This window comes from Mytilus trossulus, chromosome 7 (genome assembly GCF_036588685.1).
Source record: "Mytilus trossulus isolate FHL-02 chromosome 7, PNRI_Mtr1.1.1.hap1, whole genome shotgun sequence".
Lineage (NCBI taxonomy): Eukaryota > Metazoa > Mollusca > Bivalvia > Mytilida > Mytilidae > Mytilus > Mytilus trossulus.
The window spans coordinates 44579227-44597066 of NC_086379.1; the positions used below are offsets into that span (position 1 = coordinate 44579227).

A 17840-nucleotide genomic window follows, 5' to 3' on the forward strand; every position below is an offset into this window, starting at 1 on the left:
TTAAAAAGTAGTTGTTAGTGTTAATAAAAAGAGGTGCTTAAGATAATTATGTTATACGTGATTAAACTAATTTAAGATAGATTTTTATTAGCATATTAAAATTTAGACCACATCTTATATGTACGAAACCACGGCTAAAATGTAACTTCTTCTATCCCAGGAAATGGGGGATACCGGCGAACAAGAACTAAACTTTTTACCATTAATTTCTGACTTGTTAAAGAGGTAACATACTATTTAAAAAATACCACAATATGAGGATGAACTATTTGAAGCAACATGTCTACGCTATATTATTAAAAGACGACGGTAACAACGCAATTCGAAAGCGCACATTCTACGTTTGGTTTGGTAGATCTAAATACCACACAGTGGCGGATCCAGCCATTTTAAACAGGGGGCTCCCTACACAGAGTAAAAGGGGGTGGTTCCAACTATACGCTCCATTCAAATGCATTGATCGTCCAAGAAAAGGGGGTTCTAACCCCCCCCCCCCCCACCCTTTTTCACTGGATCCGCCACTGCCTCAAATTTTCACAAAATTCTGAATTTGTCCAAATCATTTAAAGCCTAAAGCGTCTTAATTGATATTCATCGAAAGAAACAAAAAATATGGGCAGTGTAAACAAGCCAAAATCTGCTATGGTAAGGAAATCCAAACACATTTTAAAAACAATGTTGTGTATGTTTGGATTACCTCCCTTACACTGCTTTAAATTATGTATAAAGAAATGTGTTGTAAAGAAATGTATTGTCTTGAGGTGATTAGCTGTCAATTTATTTTTATACGACCGCAAAAATTGAAAATTTTGGTATCACATTGGTGTAGCTGTCAGCGTCCAAAGACTTGGTTTTCGCACTATAACTTTAGTATCAGTAAATAGAAATCAATGAAATTTGAACACAAGGTTTATGAACACAAAAGAAAGGTTGGGATTGATTATGGGAGTTGAGGTCCCAACAGTTAAGGAATTAGGGGCCAAAAAAGGGCCCAAATAAGCATTATTCTTGGTTTTCCCTCAATAACTTTAGTATAAGTAAATAGAAATCAATCAAATCTAAACACGTGAAGGTTTATGAACACAGGAAGGTTGGGATTGATTATGGGAGTTGAGTTCCCAACAGTTTAGGAATAAGGGGCCCAAAGTGTCCAAAAGTCATCAATTTGAATAATTGGTGTTCTTTGATATGCCGAATCTAACTGTGTATGTATAGATTCTTAATTTTTGATCCCGTTTTCAAATTGGTCTACATTAAGGTCCAAAGGGTCCAAAATTAAACTGTTTAGGGTTCTTTGATATGCTGAATCTAAACATTTACTTAGATTTTTTATTATTGGCCCAGTTTTCAAGATGGTCCAAATTGGGGTCCAAAATTAAACTTTTTTTGTTTGATTTTAATAAAAATTGAATTCTTGGTGTTCTTTGATATGCCAAATCTAAACATGTACTTAGATTTTTTATTATGGGCCCAGTTTTCAAGTTGGTCCAAATCGTGGTCCAAAATTAAACTTTGTTGATTTCAACAAAAATTGAATCCTTGGTGTTCTTTGATATGCCAAATCTAAACATGTACTTAGATTTTTTATTTAATATGGGCCCAGTTTTCAAGTTGGTCCAAATCGTGGTCCAAAATTAAACTTTGTTGATTTCAACAAAAATTGAAACCTTGGGGTGGGGTTCTTTGGTATGCTGAATCTAAACATGTACTTAGATTTTTTTTTATTATTGAACCAGTTTTCAAGTTGTTCAAAATCATGGTTCAAAATTAAACTTTGTTGATTTCAACAAAAATGGAATCCTTGAGGTTCTTTGATATTGGAATCTAAACATGTACTTAGATTTTTTATTATTGAACCAGTTTTCAAGTTGATCCAAATCGTGGTCCAAAATTAAAGTTTGTTTGATTTCAACAAAAATTGAATTCTTGGGGTTCTTTGATATGCTGAATCTTAACACTTTCCTTACTGAATTGTTTTTTTCCGCGACGTTGTGTGACCTGATCAAATTTCCGCGCGCAGTTTGCCTGGCCTGAATTAATTTGACGTGTGAATGGGAAAAAAATGACGTTTTAATAAAAACGTGTGTATCTTTGTTGTTTCTCATCAAATCGGTTTCAAACTCGATAGTGTTGCACTTAAGTATGAAAGGAGTGTTGCAATATAAATAAATTTACATGACAATACCTACTTTTGATTTTTTTTAACCTTTTGTGGAAAGAAAATGACGTTTGATTTGAGAAGTCTATTTTTTTTTGTGACCGGTTTATATTTTTGCCTCCGATCTTCTAAATTAACAATACAAATCATTAACAAATATAAATTATGAATATCCTTTCAACAACTTATCTGTGAAAACCTTTTCAACAAATTATGTATACATATAATATCCTTTCAACTTAAAAATTGTAACAAAATAACTGTTAATTTAAGAAGTTTAATTTTTGACTGAGTGGGAGACAGTGAAGCAATGGGGTAGGCAAAGGGGTTTTCTACATTCAACACAACCATATTTTCGAACCTTTTTTCCTGTGTACCTTTAATAGCTATCCTAGCCCAGCATATGTGACACCTTATCTTGTTTCCCAAAGTCTACTGGCAAACAGAGTACAGAGTTAACCTACATGTGTTTGATCTGTCTTTACATGGTAGACATACACCGTGTCTGACGCTACCAAAACCCAAAGTTTGATGGCCCATTTCTTTGTTTTAGAAGGCATGAATTGCTTGAATGCATCCCTCCCTTTGTAAGGTATCATGAATCGTCACCTATAGTTTGGGGACATGTTGGTCTCTCATGCATTTTTGTCTGTTAAGCAATGTAATTAATTTCTGAGTTTGTAAGATATATCATTATTAGTCTCCCATCTTTGCTCACCTCGCTGGTGCGTATCAGTGAAGTGAAGATACCTTATTATCTGCATAATTTCGTCCATTTCTTTGAAAAATTAGAGACCATGACTTATATTTTTAATAACTATAAACATGATAAAGCCTTCAAGTGATTAGTGTTGGGATTAATAAATTTCAGGATAAAAACAATATATGTACATTGTCAGAAAATATAACATTTTTGTCCTAAATTCTTAAGCTCATACAATTATATTTTATTTTCCGTCAATGTACATATATATTGAATATGAGAATAATTGCCTGTTAAAATAAAAACATAATTGTTACGGCTTTTTTGTTCTAATATATGTGTGTGGCTCTGATCTGGCTGCGGTTTAACATATTAAAATTGAGATGATTATATTCATATTTATATATGATCATATATGATTTATAAAAACATTACCGGTTTTATGTTAATTATCAAATCATTGCAATATTACTTTGCTCTTCATAATCAAGGGCCCTTCAATTAGAATCAAAATATCCTATCTGTGGAATAAAATGTCTTATCTTATCTAATTATAACTATCAATTATTTGGTTGTCAGATAGAAACATCTGGAAAAAATATCCTTCTTTGGGTCTCGTATGTTTTGTGGACCAGTTACTTCTGGTATAAATGGGGAAGACCTCTTTCAAATTGCAATATATAAAATTCTTGGTGCCATCAGTCATTGTTGGGGGACATCAGGGGCATTATTTACATCTGTCAGCTGTCAATATTTTAGTCTGAAAGTTCGCTGACCCCTTCTCTTTCAACATCACTTCAGGAGTGATCATGAAATCATCACCGATGTCATTTTGAGGTCAATGCATTTCATACCGTTGACCAAGAAGATCTACTTATCCCACCAAAAATCCCTCAAACTCGTTCTCAAAACTATCGGACATTTTTATGTCTCAGAATGTTACAGACACGATTCAGACCATGAAACGACATTTTACTAATATTTACTATAATTTTGCGTCCTTGACATCGGCAAGTGAGAGAGGAATGTGATTGGATTGTGGGTTACACTAATGACTGGACCGAATGACAGGACCGAATGACAGGACCAAATGAAAAATGCTAATTACTTTTTCATTTCTTAAATGATTGATCTCAAATTTGAAATATAATAAGATTTTATCATTTCACAAATAGATTTAAGAAAAAAAAAGAAAAAAAATTGTAAGAAACTTTAGAAAACGTGACATGACCAATTCTGATAATGACAGGACCAACATCGAGAATGACAGGACCAAATAAAAATGCTAATAACTTTTTTATTTTTCAAAGAAATTATCTCAGATTTGAAATATAAAATGATATGCCATATTTTGAAACAAAAATGTTATAAAAATATAGATTTATTTTCAAAAACTTTCAAAAACCTGACATGACCATCGCTGGCTGACAGCACCAACCTCGACAATGACCGGACCAGATGAAATTGCTAATTTCTCTTTTGTTTCTCAAAACATTTTTCTGAAATTAGAAATTTAATAAGATTTCATTATTTGATCAATAGATTTAAGAAAGAAAAAAAAAATTGTAAGAAACTTTATAAAACGTGACATGACCAACTCTGATAATGACATGACCAACATCGACAATGACAGGATCAAATCAAAATGCTAACAACTTTTTTTATTTTTCAAAGGAATTCCCTCAGATTTGAAATATAAAATGATATGTCATATTTTAAAACATAAATGTTATAAAAAATATAAAAAGTTTAAACGTGGCATGACTATCGCTGACTGACATAACCAACCTCGACAATGACAGGACCAGATGAAATTGCTAATTACTTTTTATTTCTAAATAATATTTTCTCTCAGAAATTTGAGAGATAATCAGATTTAACCATTTTATAGATAAAGATAGGAATAATATAGAAAAAAAAATTTAAACGCTTGCTGTAATGTGACCTCCTCAACAAGGACAGGACCAAATATAAAAGCTATTCACTTTTTAATTTTGAAAAGGAATTATGTCAGATTGAAAATATAATAAGATCTCATCTTTTAATACATCAATTTTGCGTAAACGTAAAATGACCTAAGTTTTTCTATAGAAATCCTGGTTGAAATTTATATAAATAAAAAGGATTGAATGAATAAGTTTTAAGAAAATAAGGGAAAAAAAATATCTTGGGGAAAACGTTAGGTCTGCGAACGCCCAACGCGTTATTTGAAATTGTTATTGGTAAATTGTATTAATAAGCCGAGTTGTCGAAATATTGTTGAGCTTTAGAAACTTTCTAGATTTATATATTTCTATCTGCGAAAGTATATCCTACTGGTTAGTACAACTATATGTTTATTTATCTAACTATGTATACTTATTTGGTTTATGAGAATAAAGATCATTCATTCATTCATTCAGAATACTTTGGGGTACGTCTAAACACCGCTCAGGACCTCCTGAGTGCACTCAGGACATACAAAGTGCACTCAGGACCCTTTATAGTCATCGCATTTGCACACAGGATGTATGTATATATTCGTTACTTGCTGCTTATATACCGGTAAGAATTAAATTTTGGTAGAATTTGGAATCGAACTTACATAGATATGTTAATTTTTGTAAAATAATGAGGGCACGTGTCACTGATTACACAACTACTGAGCCGTGAATTATCCAATCAACAAAATTAATTGGATTATCTTTATCGATGTTTATGCATTGTGTTGTTTGTACAATGTTGCGTTTAAAATAGTTGAGATTGTTTAATGTAGTTAGATTTAAATTATGCGTTGTGAATATATTGAAATGTATGTTTATGGAAAAAAATAAGATAACCCATTCGATGTTCTTTTTCAGTTTATTTTTCATTTTGTCGGCTAAATTTATATTTTGTATTCTGCAGTTTATGAATAAAGAAAATAAAAAAGTCTGTAACAAGTTCTATTTTTCTTTTTCTCGCTCTACATATCAACTTAATAAACAAAAACAATGTTTACTTAATATCAAATTTTATTCTCAATAAACAATACACATAGTTAAAGAGAAGACAATTACATGTATGTACAATATTTACAATGACAATATTTACAATTTTAAAATGAGTCTAATATCTTGGCTGTGTGCGTGCTGTCCTTGGTCTTTTCCTTTGGTAAGGCTTACGAGCAAGCTTCTGGGGTTTTGGCACTTCAAAATCTGAGCACGAAGACTTAGTCGTGGTTTGGATGGATTTTGTGTCGATCAACAGTCTCCGAAATAGTCTTTCTCGCTGTTCTTGTGTTTTCGAAAACCAACATTGGTACGATACGACATGTCTTCTGTACGGACCGAAAAGTTCATAATTTCCCATTCCATACAGGGAACGCTTCAAATCGATTAGTTGTACACGTACAATGTCCATCAGTTTGGTTGCAAGGTCTGGAATTGGTTGTGGTTTCCACTCAACAGCTTTCTTAAATACATGATTTATGGACTCGCAATTGTTGTTTGTCCATAAACGGTCATGTTTAAGCTGCACTTTCGGCTGACGGACATAATCTTCTAGACGGTCTCGGAGATTAGAGTTGAAGTAGTTGGCAAAGGAAGAATATTTCGAGCTCAAATTATCTGCTAAATAATTGTAGTCAGAAATGTCACTGGCATTAACTAAACCTGTAGGACCAAATATTTCTGACATTAAGTTCGACCTCTCTTTGTCATTAATGCCTATCTTGTTTTTCAAATGGTCAGTTACATTGTCCTTGATATGTTTGCTGCAGAGAAGACGGGTTTTGATCCCCAAGGACGCCACATTTTGCAATAAATTTTATCTATATTTTTGAACGTTTCCAAATGAGATGATTTGAATGAAAATTTCCCAACTTTATGTAGATTTCTCATATTTCTCAACTGGCTTCAATTATTATTATATGTGGGGGTTTTAAGGACGGCTTTCCTACTGGAAATTGCGCCCTACATGTTCCTAATGTTGTTTTTTGACAAAACCAAAAAAAAAAGAATGTACTTAATGTTTGGTGTTTTTTTTCTTTTGTTGTGAGTTTTAAAAGGACCTAAAGTGTGTCGCTCATTTTTTTTTTTTAAAACAGATGTTACTAACTTGCTTTTGAAATATTCGACTTAAGTTTCGATCAGTTGCCCCAGCCAGTGGTCCCTTGAGAATCGTCATTTTATGTTTCAAATCATAGATAATTCTTTTGAAAAATAAAAAAAAGTTATTAGCATTTTGATTTGGTGCTGTCATTGTCGATGTTGGTCATGTCTTTATCAGAGATGGTCATGTCACGTTTTATAAAGTTTCTTACAATTTTTTTTTTTTTTTTTCTTAAATCTATTTATCAAATGATGAAATTTTATTATATTTCAAATTTCAGAAAAATATTTTGAGAAACAAAAGAGAAATTAGCAATTTCATCTGGTCCGGTCATTATCGAGGTTGGTGCTGTCAGCCAGCGATGGTCGTGTCACGTTTTTGAAAGTTTTTGAAAATAAATCTATATTTTTTATAACATTTTTGTTTCAAAATATGGCATATCATTTTATATATCAAATCTGAGATAATTTCTTTGAAAAATAAAAAAGTTATTAGCATTTTTATTTGGTCCTGTCATTCTCGATGTTGGTCCTGTCATTATCAGAATTGGTCATGTCACGTTTTCTAAAGTTTCTTGCAAATTTTTTTTATTTTTTTTCTTAAATCTATTTATCAAATGATGAAATCTTACTATAATTCAAATTTGAGATCAATCATTTAAGAAATGAAAAAGTTATTAGCATTTTTCATTTGGTCCTGTCATTCGGTCCTGTCATTCGGTCCAGTCATTAGTGTAACCCTTGGATTGTTTTATTTAGAACTTCCATAAAAGGAGTGCGACCTTTTGCACTCGTGGGAAAAATCCAATTACCGCGCCGACGGAAGTCGGATTATTAATTGATTTTATTCTCCGTGCAATTGTTAAAATCGTTTTTCGTAATTTGTATCATAATGTTAATCAATATATTCATGAAATTAAATATAACTTTCATTCCAAATAACCTTTTCTCGACGAAAAAAGTCACATGTTCGCATCACATGTTTTTGTACAAAATGGCGGCGGCTTATTTTGTTTGTTGACGCTACCGATCTTTCATTGTATTGAAGTATATATAAGGTATCAAATTCAGTCAGAATTGGTATTCATTAACTGTGATATACAAGCTTCCTGAAAACCTATATATGTAAAGGTGAAACATAGCTTTACGGGGGGAAATGAGTTAAAAGACAAAAAAAATATGATTATCACGTGATTGTCTGCCTGAAAGCATTGTTCGGCCTGGCTACGGGGATGCCTCAACACATTGTTCGGCCTGGCTACGGGGATGCCTCAACGCATTGTTCGCCTTGAAAGGGTTAAAATTAACATGTACTTAGATTTTTTATTGTGGGCCCAGTTTTCAAGTTGGTCCAAATCGTGGTCCAAAATTAAAGTTTGTTTGCTATAAACAAAAACTGAATCCTTGGGGTTCTTTGATATGCTGAATCTAAACATGTATTTAGATTTTTGATTATAGGCCCAGTTTTCAAGTTGGTGCAAATTGGGGTCCAAAACTCAACTTTGTTTGATTTCAACAAAAGTTGTATATACATGTATATGGGGTTCTTCGATATATGCTTAATCTAACCATGTATTTAGATTTTTCATGTTTGGACCCAGTTATCAGATTGGTCCACATTGAGGTCTAAAGGGTCCAAAATTGAACTTTATTTGATTTCATCAAAAATTGAATTCTTGGGGTTCTTTTATATGCTGAATCTAACCATGTATTTAGATTTTGGATATCGGACCATAATCGGTAATGTCCAATTTAAAATTTAAAGTTTTTAAGATAAGTTCTTAGACCACATTCATTATGTGTCAGAAAACCTATGTTGTGTCAACTATTTAATCACAATCCAAATTCAGGGCTGTGTCAAGCTTGAATGTTATGTCCATAATTGCCCCAATATTCAGGGTTCGAACTGCTATCGTATAAAGCTGTGCACTGTGGAGCATCTGGTTAGAATTTACTTTTAAAAGGAATATTAGTTTTAGCTATGCAATGATTATGTATGTTATTTGCCTCTGTAAGACATTAATGATGTGTTTCCAATAAAAATTGGTAATTATGGTTGCAAACTCCATTGGAAATTTGAATTGAGATTATGACCATATCTTGAGGGAAAGAATTTTTTGGGGAGAATAAAAGGGGGGGGGGGGGGGGGGGCAAGATCAAATATTCAAAAGGGAGGGGGAGTTGAATAAAAAAAAAATTGGCAAGAGAGGGGGGCAATACACATCAGCATAGTTTATTACATAGTTAGAAGCAAAAGAATGATATAAATTCAAATTATATACCCAATTCTAAGTTTTGTTACTACAGTTATTCAGTGTCAGAAACCTATATATGTGTCAAATATTTAATTACAATCCAAATTCAGACCTGTATCAAGTGCGAATATTGTGTCCATTCTTGCCCAACTGTTTATGGTTTGACCTCTTCGGTCGTGTCCAACTTTGCCCAGTGAAGCATTTTATTTAAATATGAAGAGCCTTAAAAGGGTCATAATGGATGGTACATTCATAACGATTAACTATAGATAAATTTTCTAATAACATATTAAAACAGTAACATTTGTCGTTTGGTACATCTTGATAAATTGTTCACATTCATAATGACATTATGACAATAAAATAATTGACTGATTTTCCTGAATCATGTAAAATTCTTTTCAAAAATAACACTAACTGTTAATTGTTTGAGACCACTGATGTATTAAATATGAATTATAATATTTGTTTATTTCAGTGTAGAAAAAGAGTCTGGAGATGTAAACACTAAGATGACCGAGTTGAAAACAAAATTGGACAAAGCTAGAGAATTTGTAGAAAAGATGCCAGGAATTCAACAAAGCCAATCAGAACAAATTAAACAGATAGATATTCTTAGGAATCAGTTAACAGTGAAAACTGCATTATTAGAAAAATATAAAAGTATGGACAAATTTGATTTGTCAAGCTAACTTTTTTATTTTTGTAGACTTGAAATTGTGTTCGTTGTAAAGAAAATTTGTATAAAATTAATATTGAAATAGATACTAACTAAAGTAAGATATTGACATTTGCGTTGGATTAAACCAAGAAGGAATTGATTGGAAAACTTTATCTGTAAATTATATATATAAGTTTTAGTACATTTTTTGAGTGAGACGTTGCAATGTCGGATGAAACTGAATTAGATCCACATAACATTTTCATCAAAGATCCAGATGAATGGATGCAGTATGTATATAAACAAGTAAATGTGTTAGTAGAAGATGGGTCTGAATACACAGGTTGGGTGTATACTATAGATCCAGTGTCAGAATGTATTGTATTGATGACATTCAATGACAATAAAACCAAAATGGACATAATAAACGGCAGCTCTGTGTCATCAATATCTATCATGGATGAGGATACTGAATTACATGTAAAAGCAAAGCTAAATGCTATGTTCCGACCAAAGGAAACCAGTTTACTCACAGAGGAGGAACTTGAAAGTCTAAAGAAACGACTGAAATTGTGGCTAATTAAGAATAGGCTTCCAGTGCAACTTACAGGAAATAAAGACGAAATTTTGTCCATTTCTGATGCACTGTTTATTGAGCCTCCTTACGGTGCAGATAACTGTCGTAGCACCAATGAAATTATTCTTGGTCGTATCCAAGGTCTTATAAAGAATATGCCTGCAGACCATGAAGATTGGTAGAGAATTTTGAAATGAAATGTTTTCATTTAATAAATATCATGAAATTGAAATCATTGTATAATATCATTAAATTGCAATCAATGAAATCTGTATATTTGTTCCTTTGTTACTATTCATGAATCTTTATTTGTCATACAAGGATGAACACAAGATACAATATTCGACTTTCCATATCAATAGTGGTGTGGTAGGTCAGATATAAGTATCACTTTTCTTTTGAAGACAGGGTTTAGATCATCTAATTTAAAAGGGTCATTGCTGTCAAAATTATGTTCAACGATTTAACTCAAATTGAAAAAAATGGATTTATAACGATGTTAAACTTTATTTTGTGTGTATTTAAATGTAGACGCCATCTAGATCTATTTAAATAGAGATGACCTGCAGACAATCAATGGATAGATGGACCTTATGTCACTCAAGCAAATGGATTCTTCTATGTGTGTTTAATTTCAATTTTAAGGTTGAAAAATAAGTTTGGATTTTACAGGTTTTTTGTGGATTGAATATTTCAATAATTAAGGTCTTTCCTTTCTTAAATGGAAAGACCTTACTGTATTTCGTTTGTTTATTATTCTTTTTCTTCCGCCGTTTTTCAAAGTTAATCTTCGTTAAAAGTACGCAAGATATCAAAATGATCTTTGGTACCAAGTATCGGGTTAATAAAAGCTATCTTGTATTAGGGGGACCGAAGTTTACTATTTACCTTATAGGAGTTATCTCCCCAATTACAAAAAACACTGTTATCGCTATAACTCATGAACTATAAGACTTAGCGGCAAATGATTTTTTTTTAAATGTTCCTTGCCAAAAGTTACAGTTTCAAATAATTTGAACCAAAGTGATCCAGTGACCAATTATAGGAGTTATTTCCCCTTGAATATTTTAATTTTCAATATGCATATAAATCTCATGAACCGTAAGTCGTAAAGACTGCGGGTCTTCAGAATTGAGTTCATTGGACCAAAACTTGAAAATATAGGTCAAGGTCAAAGGTCAAGGTCATATTTTAGATTTTCAAAAGTTTTTCATTTCCCTATAACTATTGAATGGTTATAGATACAGAAAATTTAAGCAGTGAAAAATGCTTGGTACTTCAAGGGGCAACTTTTTTACATAATGACTATATTGATTTTATCATCATGTAAGGGACATAACTCCCATTGATGGTTTTTAAAAAGCCATTTTTAGGCAAAACTCTTTAACAAAAGGTCCTTGAACCATACGGTCTTTTGCAATGACCTTGTGGAGCAATGACCTTGACGAAGGTCACAAGGTCAAAGGTCAAGGTCATCAAATTATGTGTTTTTTGGCACTATTTAAACAGTTTTATGTGTGTTTGAATTCCAACCAACCAACCAATCAATCAATCAATCAATCAGTCAGTCAATCAATCAATCAATCAATTAACCAATCAATCAATCAATCAATCAATCAAAGCAAGTTTCCGTTTCATATGTTTAATACGGGATCCAAGGTCTCTTTTTTCGCTTGTTTTAATTAACACTTTCCAACGTGTTTAACCAACGTGTTTAACCAACATGTTTAACCAACGTGTTTAACCAATCAATCAATGCATGTTTCCGTTTCATGTGTTTCATACAGTATCCAATGTTGTTTTTTTTCACTTGTTTTGATTCAGCTTATCCAACCAACGTGTTTAACCAACGTGTTTCATTAACGTGTTTAACCAACATGTTTAACCAACGTGTTTAACTAACCAACCAACGTGTTTAACTAACCAATCAATCAATGCATGTTCCGTTTTATGTGTTTCATACGGGATCCAAGGTTTTTTTTTTCGCTTGTTTTAATTGAGCCTATCCAACCAACGTGTTAAACCAACATGTTTAACCAACGTGTTTAACTAACCAACCAACGTGTTTAACTAACCAATCAATCAATGCATGTTTCCGTTTCATGTGTTTCATACAGTATCCAATGTTGTTTTTTTTTCACTTGTTTTGATTCAGCTTATCCAACCAACATGTTTAACCAACGTGTTTCATTAACGTGTTTAACCAACATGTTTAACCAACGTGTTTAACTTACCAACCAACGTGTTTAACTAACCAATCAATCAATGCATGTTCCGTTTTATGTGTTTCATACGGGATCCAAGGTTTTTTTTTTCGCTTGTTTTAATTGAGCCTATCCAACCAACGTGTTTAACCAACGTGTTTAACCAACGTGTTAAACCAACATGTTTAACCAACGTGTTTAACTAACCAACCAACGTGTTTAACTAACCAATCAATCAATGCATGTTTCTGTTTCATGTGTTTCATACGGGATCCAAGGTTTTTTTTTTTCGCTTGTTTTAATTGACCGTATCCAACCAATGTGTTTAACCAACGTGGTTAACTAACCAACCAACGTGTTTAACCAACCAACAAACCAATCAATCAATGCATGTTTCCGTTTCATGTGTTTCATACGGGATCCAATGTTGTTTTTTTTCGCTTGTTTTGATTCAGCCTATCCAACCAACGTGTTTAACCAACGTGTTTCACCAACGTGTTAAACCAACATGTTTAACCAACGTGTTTAACTAACCAATCAATCGATGCATGTTTCCGTTTCATGTGTTTCATACGGGATCCAAGGTTTTTTTTTTCGCTTGTTTTAATTGAGCCTATCCAACCAACGTGTTTAACCAACGTGTTTAACCAACGTGTTAAACCAACGTGTTTAACCAACGTGTTTAACTAACCAACCAACGTGTTTAACCAACCAACAAACCAATCAATCAATGCATGTTTCCGTTTCATGTGTTTTCGCTTGTTTTAATTCAGCCTATCCAACCAACGTGTTTAACCAACGTGTTTCACCAACGTGTTAAACCAACATGTTAAACCAACGTGTTTAACCAACGTGTTTACCTAACCAACCAACGTGTTTAACTAACCAACCAACGTGTTTAACCAACCAACAAACCAATCAATCAATGCATGTTTCCGTTTCATGTGTTTTCGCTTGTTTTAATTCAGCCTATCCAACCAACGTGTTTAACCAACGTGTTTCACCAACGTGTTAAACCAACATGTTTAACCAACGTGTTTAACTAACCAACCAACGTGTTTAACCAACCAATCAATCAATGCATGTTTCCGTTTCATGTGTTTCATACGGGATCCAAGGTTTTTTTTTCGCTTGTTTTAATTGAGCCTATCCAACCAACGTGTTAAACCAACGTGTTTTACCAATGTGTTTAACCAACGTGTTAAACCAACATGTTTAACCAACGTGTTTAACTAACCAACCAACGTGTTTAACCAACCAACCAATCAATCAATCAATCAATACATGTTTATGTTACATGTGTTTCATACGGGATTCAAGTTTTTTTCCGCTTGTTTTAATTGAGCCTATCAAGGTGTTTAACCAATCAAAGTGTTTAACCAACCAACATGTTTAATCAACGTGTTTAACCAACCAACGTGTTTAACCAACCAATCAATCAATCAATGCATGTTTCCGTTTCATCTGTTTCATACGGGATCCAAGGTCTCTTTTTTTTCTTCGCTTGTTGTAATTGAGCCTATCCAATGTGTTTAACTAACCAACGTGTTTAACCAACATGTTTAACCAAACCAACGTGTTTAACCAACCAACTAACCAATCAATCAACCAATGCACGTTTCTGTTTCATGTGTTTAATACGGAATCTAATGTCTCTTTTTTTTTCGCTTGTTTAAATTAACCCTATACAACGTGTTTAACCAATGTGTTTAACCAAACAATGTGTTTAACCAACCAACCAACCAACCAATCAATCAATCAATCCATTCCATTAATTAATGCAAGTTTCCGTTTTATGTGTTTAATACGGAATCCAAGGTCTCTTTTTTTCGCTGGTTTCAAGAGACCCTATATCAAGTGTTTAATTAATAAACCAATCAACCAACTAATCAATAAATTAATCAATCACTATATATGATATTTTTATTTATGACAGTATAATTAAAAGAAAATGGAAGGAAAGACCTATCAATTATTCAAGAAGAATTGAACTTTAATTAACCTTTGTTTTACTTTTAATGTTTACATTCTTTTCTTAAAGGATGTACACCTCTGAGGAGCCAAAAATTTCTAGAATTAAACTTTTTTTCTTAACCTGATTTTTAGGTTTATAAGACTGTAACAAAACAATTGGTGAAGAAAAAATCATATGGTGGTGTGCTTCTTTTTTTGCTACAGCCCTTTGAAAATGCCCAATTTTGATGATTTTCTCACTTTTCATCGATTTTTACCTATTTTTGGGCTATTATCGTGAAAAAAATCACAGTTCCACAATTAAACTTTTTTTCATACTTTCCATGAAGATGAAGTGGACCAATCTGAATAAATTTAACTTACAAAAACTATAGGTAGGTGTTAATATAAGAAAGTTTTATCATATTTTGATTCTTTTTTGTGTAAAATTTACCATACTGCCAATTTTGTATTTTTATGATTTTTCTCATTTTAAAGAACAAAATGCATATTAATTCAACTTTTTTGTTATAAATGATTGAAAAAATACATATCTAAGAAATTTGAAAAGACCAAAATGAGATTGGATGTATATTATTCTTGTAAAATCATTTTTTGTATCCCTCACCCATTTTCTCAAAATTTTGACTAAAAATACTGACTTGAATGGTCGTAAAATTTGACAACTGGATTATTCAAAAACCGTTCATGGTAAATACACAATTTTTTCACAGAGTTATGTTTGATTATAATATTTTTAAAATTCATTGATATTTTCCACTTCTATCATATGTTTTGGAAATAATTTAAGAACGAGATTTCAACGAGACTGAACGAGACTGAAAAGTCAGAAGAAATAATTCACTTGCAAGTGAATAATACACCATCAATGTTTTCATGCCCGACTTACGATAATAGAGGGGCATTATGTTTTCTGGTCGCGTCTGTCCGTTCGTCTGTCTGTCCCGCTTCAGGTTAAAGTTTTTGGTCAAGGTAGTATTTGATGAAGTTGGTCAAATCAACTTGAAACTTAGTACCGGTACACATGTTCCCTATGATATGATCTTTCTAATTTTAATGCCAAACTAGAGTTTTTATCCCAATGTCACGGTCCACTGAACATAGAAAATGATATTGTGAGTGGGGCATTCGTGTACTGAGGACACATTCTTGTTTTAAGCTTATTTTGGCAAAACCATACTGGCTTCTTATAGCATATATCATCTCACTATTTCACTTTTATTTATGATTGAACCAAAAAAAATCATAAATTTGCATAGCTAGTTTTCCTTTAAATTTTCTTATACTATAAAAAAGAAGATGTGGAAATGGTATGATTGCCAACAAGACAACTATATATAGATCCACAAAAGACCAAAATGACACAAACATTAACAACTATAGGTCACCGTACAGTCTTCAATAATGAGCAAAGTCCACTTCAAGATAAGTATCATTGCAATAGACATTTAAAATGATTTTGCATTAACATATCATCTTCCAAGTAAGCACTAGGCCCCTTTCTTTTGTCACGAAATAGAAGTTATGACATTGTTTATAACAAAGTTTCCACTGGAACAAATATACGTTGACACTGCACTCTCTATATCTTGTACTCATAAAGATTTGGAAACTTTCGGTTTTTAGGTAAATTGCAGTTAAATTTGAAACTATTGGCTTGCACATGTTTAGTAAATTTTTGGAATTTTTTAATTTTTTTTTTATTTCAACAAAAATTGAATTCTTCGGGTTCTTTGATATGCTGAATCTAAACCGGTACTTAAGATTTTTTTTTATGGGCCCAGTTTTCAAGTTGGTCCAAATCGGGGTCCAAAATTAAACTTTGTTTGATATCAACAAAAATTGAATTCTTGGGGTTCTTTGATATGCTGAAAATAAACAGGTACCGGTACTTAAGATTTTTTTTTATGGGCTCAGTTTTCAAGTTGGTCCAAATCGGGGTCCAAAATTAAACTTTGTTTGATATCAACAAAAATTGAATTCTTGGGGTTCTTTGATATGCTGAATCTAAATATGTACTTAGATTTTTTTATTATGGGCCCAGTTTTCAAATCGGTCCAAATCAGGGTCCAAAATTTAACTTTGTTTGATTTCAACAAAAATTGTATGAATTCTTGGGGTTCTTTGATAAGCTGAATCTAACCATGTATTTTGATTTTGGATATTGGACCATAATAGGTAATGTCCAATTTAAAATTAAGTTAAAGTTCTTAGACCACATTCATTGTGTGTCAGAAACCTGTGTTGTGTCAACTATTTAATCACAATCCAAATTCAGAGTTGTATAAAGCTTGAATGTTGTGTCCATACTTGTCACAATGTTCAGGGTTTGAATTCTGCAGTCGTATAAAGCTGCGCCCTGCAAAGCATCTGGTAATACATTGTAAATGTACAGTTTGAAATGTACATATACAGCCAAATACATGTGCATTTGTAATTTAAATAATTTAGGTAATCATCATATTTTATTTTTTTATAAAACATGTAAAATAACCTTGAATTAGTTGAATTTTAAGAGTAATCCAACCACGTCTAACATGAACAATGTTATTGAATGTAAAGAGAAAATTTTGTTTTTTACTGAAATAGATGTGATATGATAGCAAATGAGATGGCTATTTCCCATAGAAGGGAGAAGGAGGATGTAGATGCAACAAGTTTGAATACCATATAAAAATTCATAACCAAAGATGATGTTTAAACCTCTAAAAACATATGAACATGATGAACTTTGTATGTTAATCCTTCATTGATTTTACATGTACATATAGAAGAAAGAAGGATATACAAGTGATATTCCAACTTGCAAAAGTCATTGGCAAACTGATCAAGTCAGAACACAACATAGAAAAGAGTGCACATGTTGAATGTCTTGTCAGGTTTACTGATCATTGATTTCATGTTGATAGTCCTAAATATAAAGCTTTCCTACACGTATCACAAAATTTTAACATGATAAAAAAAATAAGGTCATGGTCAAATAAATGAAACAGGAAATAACATAGGCATGTTACAATCATTCCATACACCAAATAATTATGATTGGCCTATTGACCAATGAACCATGAAAATGAGACCAAAGTCAGATGATCCATGCCAGACAGACATGTACACCTTACAATCAATCTATGCATTATACATAGTTGACATATTGCTTCAAGTATTTAAGAAACAAACTTAACCATGTAAAACTTAACACTGACCAATGAATTATGAGGTCAAGATCAAATGGTACCTG

The 17840-nt window shown here is 32.3% G+C and overlaps 2 protein-coding genes across 2 annotated transcripts; both read left to right on the forward strand.

Annotated features, from left to right (window-relative positions):
- The first annotated feature begins 111 nt into the window (after positions 1-111).
- Positions 112-9938, forward strand: LOC134725145 (mediator of RNA polymerase II transcription subunit 9-like). Its single transcript, XM_063588714.1, has 2 exons — positions 112-225; positions 9665-9938. Exons 1-2 carry the CDS (start codon positions 164-166, stop codon positions 9876-9878), a joined length of 276 nt encoding a protein of 91 aa, XP_063444784.1. The 5' UTR covers positions 112-163; the 3' UTR covers positions 9879-9938.
- Positions 9939-10071: 133 nt separating this feature from the next.
- On the forward strand, positions 10072-10696 carry LOC134725144 (gem-associated protein 6-like). The gene has a single exon (XM_063588713.1). The coding sequence runs from the start codon at positions 10073-10075 to the stop codon at positions 10604-10606; it is 534 nt and encodes a 177-aa protein (XP_063444783.1). The 5' UTR covers position 10072; the 3' UTR covers positions 10607-10696.
- Positions 10697-17840: the final 7144 nt, after the last annotated feature.

Excerpts from the sequence above, each read along its gene's own strand:
- LOC134725145 (XM_063588714.1), top strand. The coding sequence starts at position 164 with ATGGGGGATACCGGCGAACAAGAACTAAACTTTTTACCATTAATTTCT. Across the intron at positions 226-9,664 it reads ATTTCTGACTTGTTAAAGAG|TGTAGAAAAAGAGTCTGGAG; the intron begins GTAACATACTAT and ends TGTTTATTTCAG.
- LOC134725144 (XM_063588713.1), top strand. The coding sequence starts at position 10,073 with ATGTCGGATGAAACTGAATTAGATCCACATAACATTTTCATCAAAGAT.